This window comes from Lissotriton helveticus, chromosome 7, assembly GCF_964261635.1.
Source record: "Lissotriton helveticus chromosome 7, aLisHel1.1, whole genome shotgun sequence".
NCBI lineage: Eukaryota > Metazoa > Chordata > Amphibia > Caudata > Salamandridae > Lissotriton > Lissotriton helveticus.
The window spans coordinates 1,496,577,488-1,496,595,656 of NC_136068.1; the positions used below are offsets into that span (position 1 = coordinate 1,496,577,488).

At 41.7% G+C, this 18,169-nt stretch overlaps 2 protein-coding genes across 4 annotated transcripts in view; one reads left to right on the forward strand and one right to left on the reverse strand.

The window, feature by feature from the left end:
- RASIP1 (Ras interacting protein 1) overlaps positions 1–18,169 on the forward strand; it is a 329,706-nt gene that overhangs the window by 190,154 nt on the left and 121,383 nt on the right. Inside the window, exons 6-7 of the mRNA XM_078654930.1 lie at positions 15,724–15,761; positions 17,702–17,847. Coding sequence (XP_078511056.1) covers positions 15,724–15,761; positions 17,702–17,847 — 184 coding nt within the window. The remainder of the gene's footprint in view (positions 1–15,723; positions 15,762–17,701; positions 17,848–18,169) is intronic.
- LOC144770423 (uncharacterized) overlaps positions 1–18,169 on the reverse strand; it is a 143,566-nt gene that overhangs the window by 103,054 nt on the left and 22,343 nt on the right. For all 3 annotated transcript variants that reach the window (XR_013598890.1, XM_078654931.1, XM_078654932.1), the window contains exon 2: positions 17,674–17,816. Coding sequence is in view for 2 of the 3 variants with exons in the window: in XM_078654931.1 (XP_078511057.1) it covers positions 17,674–17,689 (16 nt within the window). In the remaining variant the exon portion in view is untranslated. The remainder of the gene's footprint in view (positions 1–17,673; positions 17,817–18,169) is intronic.

Consider the following 18,169-nt stretch of genomic DNA (forward strand, 5'->3'; position numbering starts at 1 on the left):
TGTCTTGAGCATCTGGTATGATTCATAACTTTACTGATCACTGTGAAGTCACATGGTCTCTAATACCTGCCTCCTGTGTACCACATCCATAGCCAAGGGATATCAAAACGTAGTAAAAAGACCAGGTCTCATGATGAGATTGGGACCAGGTTGGGACTATTCTCTGCAAAGGATCTTAGGCTCCAGAATCCATTCCAGATAGCACACATTTCTTTATATGGGTTTGGAAGAAGTTATATGATTTTGTTCTCCAAGTGGTGGCGAGTTGCAATATGTGTTCAAGCAAAAGGTGCAGTCATTTTTGTAATGGGTGGGGCATAATACCAGACCTGAATTGAAGCAAGGGCGCAATATCCGTGTGAGTGGAGATTGATAGGGGTTCTATCCCCAAGAACAATTTGAAAAACAAATAGAGTAAAATAAGTACATTTTATAGTTAATTTTTAACATACATTTGTTAAAAAGACTTAAACTCTGAAATGGCCCCCTTGAAATATTCCCAGTCCATGAACAGCAGCAAAGCCAGTGAGTGGCCAGGAAGGCAACAAAAGGGTGGTTTTACCTAAAAGACCCTTTTCTCTCTGAACAACAAATACTGAAGCCACCCTCACTGCTACCATTCACCAAGTAGCAATGTTACAGGAAGACTAATCAGCAACTCCTTCCAGCAAAACAACCTAATCAAATTTCTATAGGAGCCTTGTCTCCTTTGTCTTCCCTCCACTGTCTAGGTCTTCTCCTTCCTACATCTCTTTTGATAAACTTTACCAGTCTGAGAAAACATCACCCCCTTCTTCTGCACCAGAACAGGCCTGGGCTCTCAAAATGGAACTTGCAATCCTCCATCACTCTGCTTCGGTTATACGTACAATACATATACTACAATAGCCACATACAAAAACACGCACAACATGCAGATGTTATGTTAATAATTTATTTGTTAAGCGCACGTACGCCCGTAGGCTTCATGGCGCTATCGAGAGGAACATAACGCACAAATACTCAGAGGTAAGCCTGATTAAAAAGCCAAGTTTTAAGAGAATGTCTAAAGGTAAGAAGGTCTGGGCTCATTCTCAAAGGAGGTGGTAGAGAGTTCCAAAAGGTGGCTGCAAGACGGTCAAAGCAGCAGCCGCCAAGACGTTTTTTCTTATAAGGTCGGAACAACCAATAAAGCTTTGTGGGCAGAACAAAGATTCAAAGAAGGGTTGTATCTAGAGACAAGGTTTTTTTTAATAAATTTTGGACCTGTGTTTTGTAGAGTTTTAAAAATAATACATCCTGTTTTAAAGGCAATCCGCTGCTTCACAGGCAGCCAATGAAGTTGTTTCAGACCTGGTCTGATAGACTGCCATTTTGGTTGTTGCAGAATAAGCCTGGCAGCTTGATTGGAGTCTTTTTAACAGGCCCACTGGAAGTCCGAGGTAAAGACTGTTTGAAAAGTCCAGTCGGGACAGAACAAGGGCAATAATAACCTGAATAAGTGCAGATGATGCCAGAAACTGGGCTATTTTTTTTTATTTTCCTGAGTTGAAAAAAACTAGCAGGGGGCCACTGTACCAACTTGTCCTTTCAGGGAAAGATCAGCACTGAGTGTGACTCCCAGACTTTTAACCGAGAAGGAATTCATTGGTGGGACTCCCATACTAGGTGGCCAAAAAGATGGATTCCAACTTAATTCACTTTTCCCAGGCAAGATTAATTCTGTCTTGCCTGGGTTTAGCTTTAAGTGGTTGAGATTCATCCACCTCTGTATGTGTGTCATGGTGTTCGGGAATTCCATCACGGAGTCTGTATTGTTTAGAGGAAAGACAAGTTGGAGATCATCCGCATAGTTGTAAATGGTAACTTTGGCGTTCCTTAAAGAATGTAATAGCGGGCGAAGGTAAAGATTGAACAGTTGAGGTGATAATGATGAACCTTGAGGAACCCCACATGTAATGGGAGTTCTAGAGGCTGTGAAAGTGCCAAGTCTCACCGATTGCGAACGTCCTGTGATAAAAGAAGTGATCCAGCTTAATGCAGGGCCACTGAGGCCGGCTTGTTCGACACGGTTGATAAGAATGGAATAATCAACCGTGTCGAACGCTGCCGACAAATCAAGGAGCACGAGGGCCTGGTGGATGCCTCTATCAGCATTGTGTCTTAGAGTGTTTTGAACAGCTAGGATCACGGCTTCCGTCGAATGACAGGGACGGAAGCCTGCCTGATTAGGTTCTAGGTATTCAGATTCTTCAATAAATTTGGACATACACGAGGAGACATGGGCTTCCAAAATTTTTGATGCATAAGGTAAAAGAGATATTGGCCTGTAATTTGTTAGGTCGTGTGGATCTGCTCCTAACTTTTTAAGCAGAGGGAACAGCAGAGCTTTCTTAAAGCTGCTCGACACTTTGCCTTGCAGAAGGGATTCATTAAGCATCGAGAGAACGCCATGTGGGATAGCCAACCCCACCTCTCTGAAAATATATGGAGGACAGATGTCATCAGGTGATCCCGGCTTGACGCGTGTGAAGAGATCATACAAGGCTTTAAGCTCGATGGGATGAAACGTTTCCAAAATAAAAGGGTTATAGTAGACATCATCCAGAGAAATAGGGGACAAAGAGTTAGAGATGCTCTGTTTTAAAGTGATGATTTTATTTAAGAAAAAGACATTCAGAGAGTCACAAAGCTCCTGTGTGGGAGTGATCAAAGGGGTTGTTCGGTCACTGTTACAAAGATCGTTCACAATGTTGAACGTATCTTTTGTCTTGTTCTTTGAGTTCAGTATTTTTCCTGAGAAATAGTCAGTTTTCAGTTTTAAAATAGATTTTTGGTAAATTTTCCGAGCCAGACAATAATTGGCTCTATCTTGTGACAGATACCTGGTCCTCCACTTCCTCTCTTTTTGACGCACTTCAAGTGTTAAGATTTTCAGTTGTGGGGTGAACCATTTGTGTGCGTCATTTGGGCATGAGCGGGGGAAGTTTACATAGGGTGCATGGATATCAGCTGCCCGTTGGATCCAGTGTGAAAAGGTTTCTTCTATGACATCGATGTCTTTAGTCATTGGGGGAAGAGTAGTGGCCAAGTTGTCCAAAAAAGCCAATAGGTTAATGCCCTTCCATTTCCTAATTTTTCCACCCGCCTGGAAAGACTGTTTTGTGCTTCTATCCATGGTAATTGTAAAATGTATAATGAAATGGTCCGACCATATACAGGGTGTTATAGAAGAGATGGATAGGGAGAGATTATGAGACCATATTTGGTCCAGGCTGTGGCCTTGCTCGTGAGTGGAAGAGTGGATCTGTTGGGTTAAGTTCAAATCCAGCAGTAGATTCTTAAGTTCTGCAGCCTGGGGGTCTGCTTTAAGATCATCAAACCAAAAATTAAGATCTCCAATTAAAACAATTTTGGAATAGTTTGTTACCAGAGAGGCCATTTGCTCGGCCAAAGATGCGGAGAAAGTAGGCATCGATAAAGGGGGACGATAAATCAAGACTAGTAATAGTGCTCCACTATCAGTGTCAGTTTTAAAAACAATATTCTCTGTGCTCGCCAGGGCAAGTGGAGGGAGTGTAATAAATTTGTGAGTATTATGAATAATGGCAGCTACTCCTCCACCTTTTTTGCCAGCAGGTCGGTTAGCGTTTAAAATATAATAATCAGATGGGACAGAGGCCAGAATATCTGGCAATGAGTCCTGGTTAAGCCAAGTCTCCGTGAGTAGTACGATGTCAGGTTTCTCAGATGTCAGCAAGAGAAATATGTCCATTTGGTGTTTAACCATAGATCGCGTATTAAGATAAAGATGGATGAGATTAGGTGACAGGGTATACATTTGAGTGCACATTAGCGAGACACCCTCTGCCAGTGCCAAGTAATAAACTTTGTGAGTGAGTGAAGAAACCTTAAATTACAGAATGGTGATGGTTGATCTTTAAAAGAGACCTTCATGTTTTTCGACGCCAACTTCCCTTGTGCAGCATACAGATGCTTTACCAAAGTTGGGATACTCCAACTATATTTAAGAGCACCTCACTAGGCTTGGCACACAGCTGGTTTAGGCTCTTAGTGTATAAATGATGTATACACTTTAGAAATAAATGTTTAAGCCGTCTTCTCCAGATATGGAGCCATATCTATAATGTTGTTTCTTTTTACAGTTTACATCCTCTGATTGCTTGCTATCTTAGAAACCTTCTCAAACTATACTCCGAAAACCCTGCATGAAAACTTGATCTTGCCCTACTTCCACTTGATACCCCTCCTTTCTTTTTCCAGAGTGATCCTCTTCTTAACTTCCATCCTCAGCATGCCTTCTATTTGTAAGTATAGCCTTACCTCAGGCTCATGCCTGTCTGCCATAATCCTTAAAGTAATAATGTACTTCTGCACTTGGCTGATACCTCATTTCATAGAACACAACCTCTCCTCTTTAAAACCCTGTAAGGCACCAATCACTAATCTCCACCAGCCTATCTATCTCACCAATTCCACCAATGCTTTTGGTCCAAGAATTACATGACTTGCATGACTCTATATATACTGGTTTGAGGAGAACATTTGGACAGACAATCCATAGCATAAACATATACGGCTGTGGCGGCGATACACCAAAGACGTTCTTGTCATTTGGCACGAAGATGAGACAACTACTGAGCATTTTAATAGATGGCTGAATGGAAGAAACCCATAACTGAAGTTTACCATGACAACCAACAGAACCCAGGTGTCCTTCCTTGACATTACCATCATTGACAAAAAAGGTAAACTGAAAAGCTCTCTTTACACAAAACCCACTGATCGCAACAGCTTATTACACTTCAGTAATGCCCACCCCGTACCTTCAGGGAGAATCATCTTGTAGGCCAGTGTTTACACATCAGGAGGAACTGCTTCGACCTCCAGGATTACAAACTAGAAGCTAAAAGACTGACCACAAGACTGAAACAGAGAGCATATCCAGACAAGATTATCCGAAAAGCCTAGAAGAGGGCATGTAATATTCCCAGAGAAGCTCTTGTGGAAACCAATGCTAGATCAAACAACAACTCTCTGATTTTCGTAAGCACTTACCCCTCAGTGCCTAACACCATTAAGAAAATAGTAAACAAACACGGGCTGATTCTTACATCCAACACGCTGCATTTCAACAGACCACGGTTCTCAGCCAGGAGGAACAGGAGCATAAGAGACAGGCTGGTTCATAGCAACAAGTGGCAAAAAAATACAGAATAGCTAACCACCTTATGGGACCTACCGCCAGTCACAGGTCATTACCCCTGTGGAGACTGCTCGGTATGCCCCTTCACATCATAATCTAAAACTATCAATCTGGGCTCCATAGGAATAAAGAACCCACAAAAATTGCAACAATACCAACGTCATCTTTGTGATCACCTGCCCATGTGGCCTCAGTTACTTAGGAATGACGATAAGGAAGATCAAGATACGCATCAGTGAGCATAGAAGCACTATCAGGTGAAGAAGAGCAGCAGCCAGGCTGACAACACACTATCTTCAAAAAGTGCACAAACACAGTAATTGAAATGGTTACTGCCACACCAGGGTCCACTAAAAACTGTTGGTTAAAGAATAAAGGTTGGTCTATAAGCTTAACTCACACAGACAACAACTCAATGATGAATCTGATGGAGCCAGCTCAATACTCATTAGTTAATTCCATGCCGTAGACAGTGATCAGCACAAGAACAGCCGTTTCTGTTTTAGACAATAAATTCACAATGTTGGCGGTTCCAACCTTCCCTTAATCATCCTTCTGCTGGTACATATAGAATACTTTGAATCCTATATATGATATATCTAGGGCCCTTTTCTATTGAGGTGCCTCTTTCCCTCATAACTGTACCTCTTTGACCATACCCTTTATAGGCACACTGGAGTTATGTCTACACGTAAATCCAATATGAGTCATTTTTCATTGGAGTTTTAATTAGTGCATTTAGGGGGATGCTCTATGCCATTCCTGTCATAATATTCACAGATTTCATGGACAAGGGAATATGACTAAGAATGCTTTCTTTAAAAGAAAAAAATGTTCTGTCGGGGTTTTCAATTACTTAGGGCAAGTAGCAACAGCTTACTTACAAAACACATTTCAATGATTTGCAAAGGAAAAATCAAAATATAACACACACCAAAATTAGAATTCAATAATGTATTCGGAGATAATCAAATGATCATGGCTGTCGCAATTTACAATTTCAATAGCAACATGAAATACGTGACTGCTGTGAAAAAGTGACATGTGGTGATTGGTGATAAAGACAGTACACTATATACAGAAACAATTGAGCGTGCGATGAAAAAGGGGGGAGAAAGATTTTATATAAATGTTCGTCAATATTTTAGCACATATGCTACAGGATCCAATGACAAATGGGACTGTGATCATGAGCGTTGTGTAGACATATACACTACGCCGACGTTTTGACCCTGTGAGTTGTGCAAAAGTGCAATGTGTCAAGGTGGGTCTTCCTCAGGGCAGGAGGGGGGATTGGCAGCCCAAAAGCAGATTTCTTTGGTATCTCTGTGAATAATAAATTGTCTCTTAGTCAAATATGGGAATAAATCAGAAGTGCCTCCACCAGCCGGTTGGAGCCTCAAAGTATTTCAGTGAAAGACTTCCACCCGTCGGTTGGAGTCTTAATTTAATTGCCAGTTTAGTAATTTTCGTGATCTGGTAAGGAGACCTCCGTCTGTCAATGGCTTAGTTCGGAACAGAATCCTTTCTGTCATGACTACATTTCCCAGCATCCTAGTACTACAAGTCGATGGATGGGATGTTTCCTTTATGTATACACCAGGGGCAGCTGTGTTCACCCACTGCGCTCCTTTGAACTACAATACCTAGCAAGCTAAGACAGACGCATGTCTTCATATGCGCCGACTCAGGCTGCAGTAACACAGGCATCATAGTTTCTTCACAGCATCCATAACATCGGCTTAGACATTTTCTCATTCCTACACAACAGTTGAGGGTGATTCCGATAAACAACACGTACGCACCCCACTGGTGTATGATCAGGTGTTTCTAACCAGCTCCTTCCGGCTAGGCTCCGGGGACTACAAGTTCGCATTGACATTTCACTCCGGTGCCACAAGAATGAGGAGCTGGAATGAATAGGTTAATACAAGGGTTGGGACCCATGATGTAGTGAGTACACTGTGATGCCAAAAACAAGAATTATCGACTTCGCAGTTTTGGGATATAGCTCCTCATGACAATGGTCCTCCTGGACATGCGATAAAACTTGACCTCATCTTGTGCAACTTTGTTTTTCTCTTTAACCTTCAACAGGGTTTGACTGTAGGGCCACCCACCCAAGCCCCATGGAGGAAATTCACTCCACAATCTTGGGTGTTGATACTTTATAAATATGTTGGCATTTGGGGATGTTGATGTGTGCGGTAGTATCTCTTATTTCTTGCTTACCTACAATGAAGTATATAACCGGGTTCTAATAGGTACTGTGATATGAACATTTCTTCTGGGACTGTAGTTATTTGAGCAGTATGTTTGGATGCCACTTCAAATTTTTTCAGAATTGGGACAGAGGTGCACAGTGGCATTTCTCACAGGTTCGTTTGGACAAGCCATCTTATTGCATGAGTATGGTCTATCATTTAGAAATCAGCAACTGAGACACGTTTTTTAAAATATATTTTATTTTCCATTTTCATTCATACAACACAAAAAGAAACCATATATATAAAAAATATTTCACAAGACATGAGAAGTGAAATTATACAATGCTGCAACACAAAATCCAATCTGATGAAATAATAACAAACAATGAGAATACAATCCAAGATTGAACCAGTCTCAAATAGCTTGACCTATAAAAATTAAAAGGAAAAAAAAATACAGACATTTTAATATCGAGGACACATCATCCCAAGTCCAGGCCTCAAACCTATTCCAGGTGCTTTGACTCCATCGGAGATCATTCTGACTAACCTGCCCCCCGTGGTGGCAGGCGGAGGAGGAGATGCTCAAGCTCGAGACGCCATATAAGTGATGTACAGACTCCAAAAGTTTTTAGGGCGATTCCTGGGAGGCAACAATTCACTATACACTTCTGTTTGAGTGTTACAATACAACATGTCTCTGGACAACTGCAACAAGGTGGGAGGGGGACCGCGTGACCAATGTATTGCAAGGACGCGCTTAGCGATTAATAAGGCCATATCGACTAGACGACTGAGAGGTTTCTGCAGTTTCTTGGAATAGCCAAGCAGGGCTGAGCGTTTCTTGTGTGGCTACACTTATTTCGGCAAAGACCTGCAGCCAGAAGGTCGCGATAGTGGGGCACAGCCAGGAGAGATGTATAAAGTCAGCCTCACTCATCCAATATTTTCCAGTCCCAGGGAATGTAGTGCTGTTATCACTGCTGGTGAAGTGAGAGTCAGGAGCCATTCACACCAAGCAATAGGGGTGGCCGGAGAGTATAGTATTGAAAGCGCTTGTCGATTAAAAAGATTATGCCAAGCATGCGCAGTGGCGTTTATCTAGTCTAAGACCCGTGTAGTGCGACGCGATGCGTGAAACAGTGCCGTTGTCAAGTGGGCAGGGGCTGGAGACAGTCGCTCTATGAGCAGATGTGGAGGGGCGATTGTTGATGTAGCCAGTAATATGCGTGTGAGGCCTGGACTGCCCGATAGAATAAATCAAGGTCGGGGGCACCAAGCCCTCCCATAGAGTATGGTAAAGTGAGGACCGTCCAACTTGCCCACGGCTGTTTGTCAGCCCAAGCCAGTCTAATCAGCAGTGTTCGCAGAGTCTTAAAGAACTGTGAAGTGAGACACATTTTTAACAGCATGCAATGAGCACGTAAATATGTGTAATTTACGAGTTGGACTAAAAATAACCTGTGTCGACAGTCACTCTTACACCTATCCATGCTTTCTTCACAGGTACTCCCCAATTTAGCAAGTATTAGCACTGCCCATGCATGCTTTCAATGGATTTATATGCCTTGCACCACACTACAACACACGGTAATTACGTCTGTGGGGATGACATTAGCAAAAATCCACCCTGAAGAAAGACCAGGACCACTGACGCCGTTAGTATAGGGTTTAAACATGTCTGTGTTTTAGGGTCACAGGATCATTATATCCTCACACTGCAAAATAGTTTTATAACCTTTCCCATCCACCCTGCTAATAAAAGAATTCCTGTGAGTGGATGAGGAATTTTTAAAGCAACGCCTGCCTTTTTACAAATTGAATTAAGAGCTCCCTGGAATAAGGTTGAGTCCACCCTGGCCTTTAGGAGCCAGTGTGAACCTGATGATGAAGCATGCCACTACTAGAGTAGGGGAGGGTTATATAAAAAAATGTTTTTCTCCTTTTACCACTCCCTTTGAGTGGAGCGTAGGCTTGAAACAGGTTTCAGACAATCCAGAGGGGATACTTTTTAGGTCAATTTATATCTATCTCGCCAGCCATTCACGTAAAACCACATAGCCCACACTAATGATCACACTTAACTGATATTAATATAATCTATCGCTAAATAACTGGAGTAAATGCATGCAATTACTTTTCTTGAGAACATATGACTAATTGCAATTACCCCTAGATTAACCACTAACCTTGGGTTCTGGAGTAGGTGCTACTTGCCATAAAGCGCTTCAACACCTCATCAGGGGTAGTAAGCGTTATATAAATATAATTACAATTACAATCACAATTACAAAGCCTGATCAGGTTCACCAGCCCTAAGATAAGTTTGATCAACTGGTGGTAAAATACTTAATTTTTCAGCACAATTTCCCTAAAAAGCCATAAGGCAGTTCGGAAAATGCTATTTCACATTCCCTGTAATATACCATATCATAAAATTACACTTCTACCATTCACCTTTTCAATTTTTCATCCAGCCCCTTGCAAATATATTGCCCACCATGTGCCTGTATTCTCCTGGAGTAGGGTTTCAGACAGCAGTCCTGGTCATCAATCAGGTATCTGCTCTAAAAATGCATTGGGAAATGTAATCATATTGGGCCCGATTCACAAAAGTAATCTGAGACAAAATCCTAACTTTACTACTTTCGGGATTCACAAAAGGCATTTAGGACTAGTAAAGTTAGGATTCCTAACTTTACTACTTCTAAATGCCTTTGTGAATACCGAAAGTCATAAAGTTAGGATTTTGTCTCAGTTTAGGAGTAGTAAAGTTAGGAATCCTAACTTTACTACTCCTAAATGACTTTTTTGTGTATTGGGCCCCCGGCTCTTAAACATCAGCTTCTCAGTTTACGAAAACAAGAGCTTACCATTCTCATGACAAAACACAGTGTTTTTTTTTTAGATGTCACCTTTGGCAAGGCATTTGCTTTGTTAGGGGTAGGCACCAACATTCCCTGAATTCCTCCTATATCCCACAAATCACCCACTTAATGTATGGATGCCTTCACTTACAATAAAAATGCCCACAAGTATGCAAAGGACTTTATTTTGTGAGATGTGTGCACCGTCATAATATACATGGACCTGATATGCCAAAATGTACCGCCAATATTCTGTGCCAGGTGACAGAACACTCACATTCAGGCACACTTGAGCACACATATTTACTCACACACACTCACCCATTCCCCACACAGGTTTGTAGGCTGTAGTGAGTAAAGAATATGTGGAGTAGATTGCTGCAATTCCAGGGTAGCTGATTTCAATCCAGTGCAGCCATGTGAAGGCTGAGCACAAAATAACAAGTGGAATCAAATCAACATATGTTTTCATGCATTTGTATAGCACAAGAGCGACCCTAAGATTATTTTACAGTGTTTAAAGAGTGGTATAACTGAGAGTAATAGATTAATAATCAACTCAGAAGAGAGTGAAATAAAATAAGGAGAGGTCAAGGCAGGGAAGATGGCAAAATGCCTATTGAATGGGGAAAGTCCCATGAGCTCTGCTAAATTTAGGGAAGTTATTTTCAGTATGAAAGGAAGAGAATAGCGAGTTCTAGATGAAGGAACGAAGGCATTATCTGCCATCAAAACACTTGTATCTTGCAAAGTGCACGATGAGATGGTTTTTGATTAATGACTTCAGGTGTCTTGTCACTCGATGAAGCCTCAGCACTCTTGTGAGGTAGGAAGGGGTTCAGAAATGGAGAGTTGTATGCACATGTGATAAGGTCTCCAACTGTTTCCTTTCTATGACCAGAAGCCAGAGAAGGACCATTAAAGATGGAGTAATGTGATTTGTGCATTTAAGGCCAAGGATTAGGCAAGTGGCATACTTCTATATCGTCTGCCACTAAACCAAGATTTAGAGAGGCATTCCTATATTCATATATAATGCTATTGTCTATTCTGGAGTTGAAAACTGCAAGGACCAATGACAGGATGGAGAGAATCATAGGACTTTAGGTGTCATCCACAAATATATGGTAGCCTACGTGTAGCTCCCAAAGAAGTTTACAAGAGGTATCTAGATGTTCAAAAGGGGTGGAGAGAGAGATGCTACTTGTGGGACTCCACTGGTGCTATTATTGGAGTTGGACAGAGAGAAGATCTGCTCTAACTTGTGAGATCTGTTAGCTGAGGATGTGTGTGGAGAACCGTTGGAAAGCCAAGCCATCGTCTCAATGCTACTGATGGCTGTTAGTCCAGAAGCACAGTATGTTACACTGTGCCACTTGAAGGGTATGGAGGTCAGTGCACAAGGTTGTACTTGGTCCAAGACTGAGAGATGTTCTCATCACCTTTTCCAAGAGATCTTATTCCCCGTCTTCACTAGTCCCAAAAAACAGGTCTGGGTCCTAGACTTCTATGACTAATGTTCTTTAACAACAAAACAACGTTGTACACAATAGTGATTTAAACATCCAATAACTGCCTTAAGTTACAAAGAGCTATAAGATTTATGGACAGCCACAGAAAACAGCAATATTTTTTAATTGTTGGGCTGACTCATCCACTCAGACACATAGACTTCCATGGTAAAGAGCAGCTCTGCGCAACATTATTTCCCCCAAAAGCTAAACAGATGGAAAATTTGGTTTCAGATTTTACCCATAACTGCGAGACTCATCCCATTTCCCTGTATGTTTGACCTAAAGATATGTTAAAAGCATTTGATTAATTTCTGTCACAAATTGATATGTTTTCGTCACTAACCCATTAGTAGCTGTAATAAATGAGAACACATCTGTTGTTATAATAGAACTGGTTTGTGGCAAAAAGAACAAAAGCACAATTTGTAGTATTGAAAATATAAAAAAATTGAGATGTTTTGGCTCTGATTCAAGATTTCTTTTATATGAAAAAAATAAGGTATATGCTGCCCATAATAAAGGCATCATTTTGTTTGATACCTAATGCAAGATATAGATCACAGAATATAGATCATATTCTAACACTGAACAATTCAGAAGTTTGAATTGTTTTTAAGATTGCATCCCTTTTTCATAACCCTGAATCAGTCGTGTAATGAGTATTCATTCTACTGCAATGATCACAACTCTGAAGTAGTGTCAGCTGGTAGGGTCAACCTCTTCCATATTGATAAGCAATTGTTTCATATTGATGATATAACAAGTCACTTTAAGAAAAGGTCACCCTGTTGAGTTATCACCTTTCCCAACATTAATCTCTCAAAAAGAAGTTGCTTATTATTATTATTATGCGTTCTTATATAGCGCTCGATTACCCGTAGGCATCTCGGCGCTTGCCTTGGGAACCCGTCCTGGCTTTTCCCTGTGAGATACCCGTATTGGGCATCCCCAAGGTGAAAACCAGGCATCCCACCGCAGGGGGGCCGTAGTGGAGATTAAGCAGGCTGATTGCCAAAGCTGCAGAGTGTGAACCCGTGATTCGAGTAGGCACTGAAATGAGAATTATCAAGTCCGTGGATATTTTGGGCTCAAGACCCTGCCGCGTCGGGAATTGAACCCTGGTCCCGGGTCTGACCTCTGCTTCAGGGTCTACCTCCGCTAACCAGTGAGCCACACTTCTCCACCTTCTCCTGCTTGCTGCCCTACTCACAGACAGCAGCATCAGGATTCACCACTGATTATACACAACTCTACTTGAGAGTCTCCTGTGTTTCAGACACTTATCACATCAAACACGCCTGTACATCATCCAGGCATGATTGTCCAGTGCCTGTCTAAAGCCAAATCCAAACTAAACAGCATACCTGTTATTTGCCAGGAGCAACAAACAAAAAAGTGATCCAATGACATGAATCATGATGGCTTTGAACCCCAAGTTTCACTGATTCACCCTGGGCACCAACCTCGCCCTCATGGAACACATTTCCCCCCGCCAAAACAAATGACCCGGTACCAGCACTCTCTTCTGAAGAAAGTGAAACGTTCTTCCAAAGAGCACCTTAAGTACTGCTGTTCAAGCCCTGGTGCTCTTGTATCTGGGTAGTGGGGATGCCCTACTGCATGGCCTCCCAGACTCCAACGTGGCACCCTACACACCAAAGCAGATCTTTTCCAGGGCCTGAAGAAATATGATCACATTACACTCATCCTAATGGAACACTATTAGCACCCTTTTGCTAGCCCGCACCATCTGCAAGTCAGTGGTATGATTTACAAAGCCATCACCTCCCCCTTATCTTGCAGACAAGCTCACCATCTCTGGTGGTTCTAGGCAAAAACAAAGCCAGGACACCATTAGACTACAGACTAATAAATGCCAAAAACAAAACAAGGATTCAGGCTTTTTTCATCTGCACCCAGGATCTGGAACAACATACTCATATCCATCCGAAGTGCACAAATACTGTTTCAATTTAGGAACGTTTTAAGATACATCTCTTTAAAGAACCCCACGTCACAATGCATTGAATTTATGCTCATCGGTCACTCTGTACAGTGCTTTGCTGCCTTTTGGCTTGGTTTGTGCTATAAAAATACCACATACATACAAATATATACACATACGTGAAAGTGAAACAATTTCTTTCACTATTTATTTAAATAGGTGCCGCTTTACAACTTTACGATTCTAGTATATTTGTTTTAATGACCTCATGGAGCTTTATTGTGGCACTTAATTGAGTTACCTAAGCAATTCTGGAAAGGGCATACAGCTACAAATGAAGAATCCCTTCTTACGCTGCACTGATAATGGCACTGGGTAGGGAGGAACAAGCTGTAAATGCTAATTGTAAGTAGGGAGATTAGTTGACTTTCACATTGGTCCTGAAAAGAGTCCCAGTGAGAGTGTTCACTTCTTGAAAGTGAAAATTCCTTCCGTAGGATTCGATAGAAGGAACAGTATACAGTACATGTCACTGACTTTTAAAACCTGAGTGCTAGTTGACAGCTGTTTTCTCTTGTACAAGCCTTTTCCTATAAACACTTCTATTTTTCAATGCATTTTCTCTCTTGCAGGTTGTTTGGCGAGTTCATGAAAGCTGGATGACCACGTTGTTTAAAATATGCTACCATCTCCAGTATTGCATCAGATTACCTTTAAAATGCAGCATTAAGGGGCATATGTCGGTAGCCGTTTGTGATTCGCAAACGCCGAAATTCGGCGTATTTCGGCGTTTGCGAGTCGCAAACGGCATTTTAATATGTAGGTGCAAAAATTGCGATTCCTTATTTTGCTTATAGCATTTAAGGAATCGCAACTTTGCGATTCCTTAAATGCTGTGTAGGGGTGCTTTAAAAATTGTGATTTTTGCATAAGGAATCGCAAAATACCACCTACTTCAAGTAGATGGTATTTTGCGATTTCCTTCAAAAATGCATTTTTAAAAAAAATTCAAAGTGCCATGTGGCGCACAGACATGCCCTTAGGCCTTAGGTATGTGCGCTACATGTACTTACAGGCACATTCCAGGGGTGCAACAGGTGTCCTTTGGACACCCTGGCACCCTTGGAATTGCGATTCTCAAATTGCGATTTTCATACAGAAAATCGCAATTTGAGAATGCATCCCCATTCATTCCTATGGGCATTTTGGCCCATAGGAATGAATGGGACACTCATTCCTCAATTGCGATTCGCAATTTGCTAATCGCAAATAACGAATGTTAAAGATTCGCAAAAAAATGGCGATTTTTTACCTACATTCCATTTTGCTATTCTCAAATAGCGATTCCTTAAAAATCGCTATTTGGGAATCGCAAAATGGAAATTACCTACATATGCCCCTGAGTTGTATGTGTTAACCATAGTAGTAAATTATTAATTTTCTGTCATCTATTTCTGGATCTAGTAAATGACACATCTATTAAATATTAATCTTCTGTAATTAATGTTTTTCTTAATTCAAACATATAATCCATAAACTTTATAATCCGAGGTGTGTCTGTAAGCCTTCTGAGCCAGAACATTTCTGCACAAAGTGTGCCCTCTTCAAGTTCACTCACTTAATACTAAGTAAGCTAATTTAGCTATCTGAAGCAATGATTTCACTCAATCGAGAAATCATTATGATACTTGAGGTTGGTGGTAGTGCTATAAGCGATTAGCGGACTGTAAATCTCTGGACACAAATTAATCTCTCATAAGACTGACTGCTGTATGGACAGGGATACCTCGGAGAACTTGGCTAGTTTTAATTCTTGACCATATGAACGGTGCAGGGATAGTCTTCAGGGTGAGATATGCGTGCATCCACTTTGTCATGAATTTCTGATGTCGCTGCTGCATTCTGTGGTACTTGTAGGATGTGTAAACAAACTGTCTTGAAGTACAACCTCTAATTGGCTTTTTTCCACTTGTATTACCTACAGGGGAAGATCAAAGAAATTGGAGACAAGCAGCCAGAGAAGTAAGCGCTCGCAGATTTATGGATTTGTGTTTTTGAGTGCTTATTGGTGGGAAAATTGTTTTTGATGGACTCCTCCATGACAGCTTTCAGAGTGAAATGGGTTATAGAAAGAGTTGATTTTTCATTCTCTCCACTCAAAGCCAGTGGCAGAGCCTGCTAGGCCCACATTCAATGTCCCTGTGGGGCTGCCCAACTCTGACCATTACTCAGGGTATGCCTCCACTCTCTTCAAGCAGGCTGCCCTAATCCTGGTAATGTTGCGTTTTCTCACGCCTCTCCTTTTTGGCCTGTCAGGATTCCCGCTCTCGGGAGATCCGCCTCTTGTTTAAGCCTCCTGATGATAGACATGTAATAGCTTCTACCATTCTGCTGTTAGCAAAATGCCGAATTCCTGTAAGTATGAGATGGCTGAATGCCAAATACATGCATTCACACATTTAATGCATTTTCACAGTCAATACATTTGCTCATTCAGGGACAGATTTGGGTAATGCATGCACACTTGCAAAATGCCCTTAACAAATGTGGAGTACATGTTCCTGACCTGTTTGTTCCGATTCTGGACCTGTTGCAGAAGGAAGGTGGGCCATTTTTTGTCTGACCACCTTGCATATTAGACCAGCGAATGCATTCTCACAGCAATAATATGAATTGAGTCCCTTGAGCCATGTGGGTTCAGTGATGAAGGCCTTTTAATGTTAACATGCTGCCACCACTTTGTCCAAATCATCCACAAGTGGCAATGACGTATATGTGTCCTTAAGACCCTGTACACGTAAATGCCCTCACTGAATTATCCAACCACAACAAGATGATGGGCGGAGTGCTGAAACTTTTCAACGACTCACTCCCAGTCAACAGGTCTGGGTTTAATCCATCGTCCTTTTGCTCACTATGCCACCCGAGTTCAAACACAGCCATATGCAAATCAGTCTTGAATCTGTTTCCTCATGGGAACAGTCCAGGCCAAACTGCCAGGCCAGGTCCTCCCTGGACTGGAAACAAGCATCCTGGGACTGGTTTCGGGGCTTCAACCCTCCTCAACCAGGCTACCCTGAATCCAGTGGCACAGCAAGCAAGGGACCCGCCTGGGGATACTCTTGGCTACTTAGGGCAAACACAGCAAACATAACAAGATGATGAACATAGTGTTGAAACTTTTCAACCACTCACCCTAAGTCAAGAGAGCAGGGTAAAATCCATCATTCGTTTGCTCACTATGCCACCCCAGTTCAAACCAAGTCATCTGCAAATCAGTCTTGACCCTTGACCACTTCGCATGATTTCTTTAACAAAAAACTACCTGAACAATTATAGTTCACAAATTATTCTATAGCAGCCCTGAGCGGTATCTTTTTTAAAGGCATGTATGTTTTTGAAACTATAAAAAATGTGACAGATATAAAGAATACATGGTGGTATATGAGCAATTTAGGAATACTTATGCTGTTGGATCTTCCTACACAAGATAGTCCCAGGATGCGGATCAAAAACACTGGTAGGTTCGGAAAGGGAGAGGACTTGACTATGGTGTATTATAAAAGGGACAGGGGTGAGGTTTGACTTGGGTGCACCATTATCATCATCTAATCGCTGCTCTGGGAAAGGTGGCACCTTTCTCTCCCTTGAAAGACTGCTCCTTAAACTTTGGATTGACCAAACTGAAGAATATCTGATAATAAGTCGGAGGCAGCTTGCCATCACTGTCATTGTGGAGTTTTAAAATTGATGAATCCTATTTCCCATTACTCAGTTTCTCTCTATTTTGAGCAAAGTTAAATCTCTGATTGTAATTTTCCCCCTCCAAAACTTAACAAGATAATCAAGGATGGTTATGCAATGTCCTACCCTAGTACACTAGTGCATTGAGAAAATAAAAGTGATGAGACTCTGGCATAGTCCCCGACCTCACCGCAAATTCTAACCATGTGATGTTTTAGTCAGCAGGGCCAGGTTGGCTCGCTCAGTGTGGAGGACGTCGCCGCTGATCTTCAGCCCCTGATGCTCTGGATGGCCAACTCAATGGAGCTCTTGAACTTTGTGCAGAAGAAAGTGCTGGAGGTGGAGAAGGAGTGGGAGGCAGATGGTAAGAAATCATTGACATTCCAAAAGCAAATTCATGGGCTCTGCTTAAACAGGTAGTGTTGTCAGTAATTTTGGAATAATCCTTCTAATTAGTTTGACTATACTGCGATCGTGGTAGGAAGCTTATGTGTGATGATATCCCTCATAGATAGAACATCTTGCAATCAGTATCAGTAAGTATCTTGTGCATTTCATTCCTTTGCGTGAAATGAAATACTTCTGACATTCATTGACAATACAGGTTATGGCAAAGACTTCACTCGTTTCTAATATTAAATGGTGGTTATAGTACGTGCCACCTTTACCTTGGCAATAAGACAAAA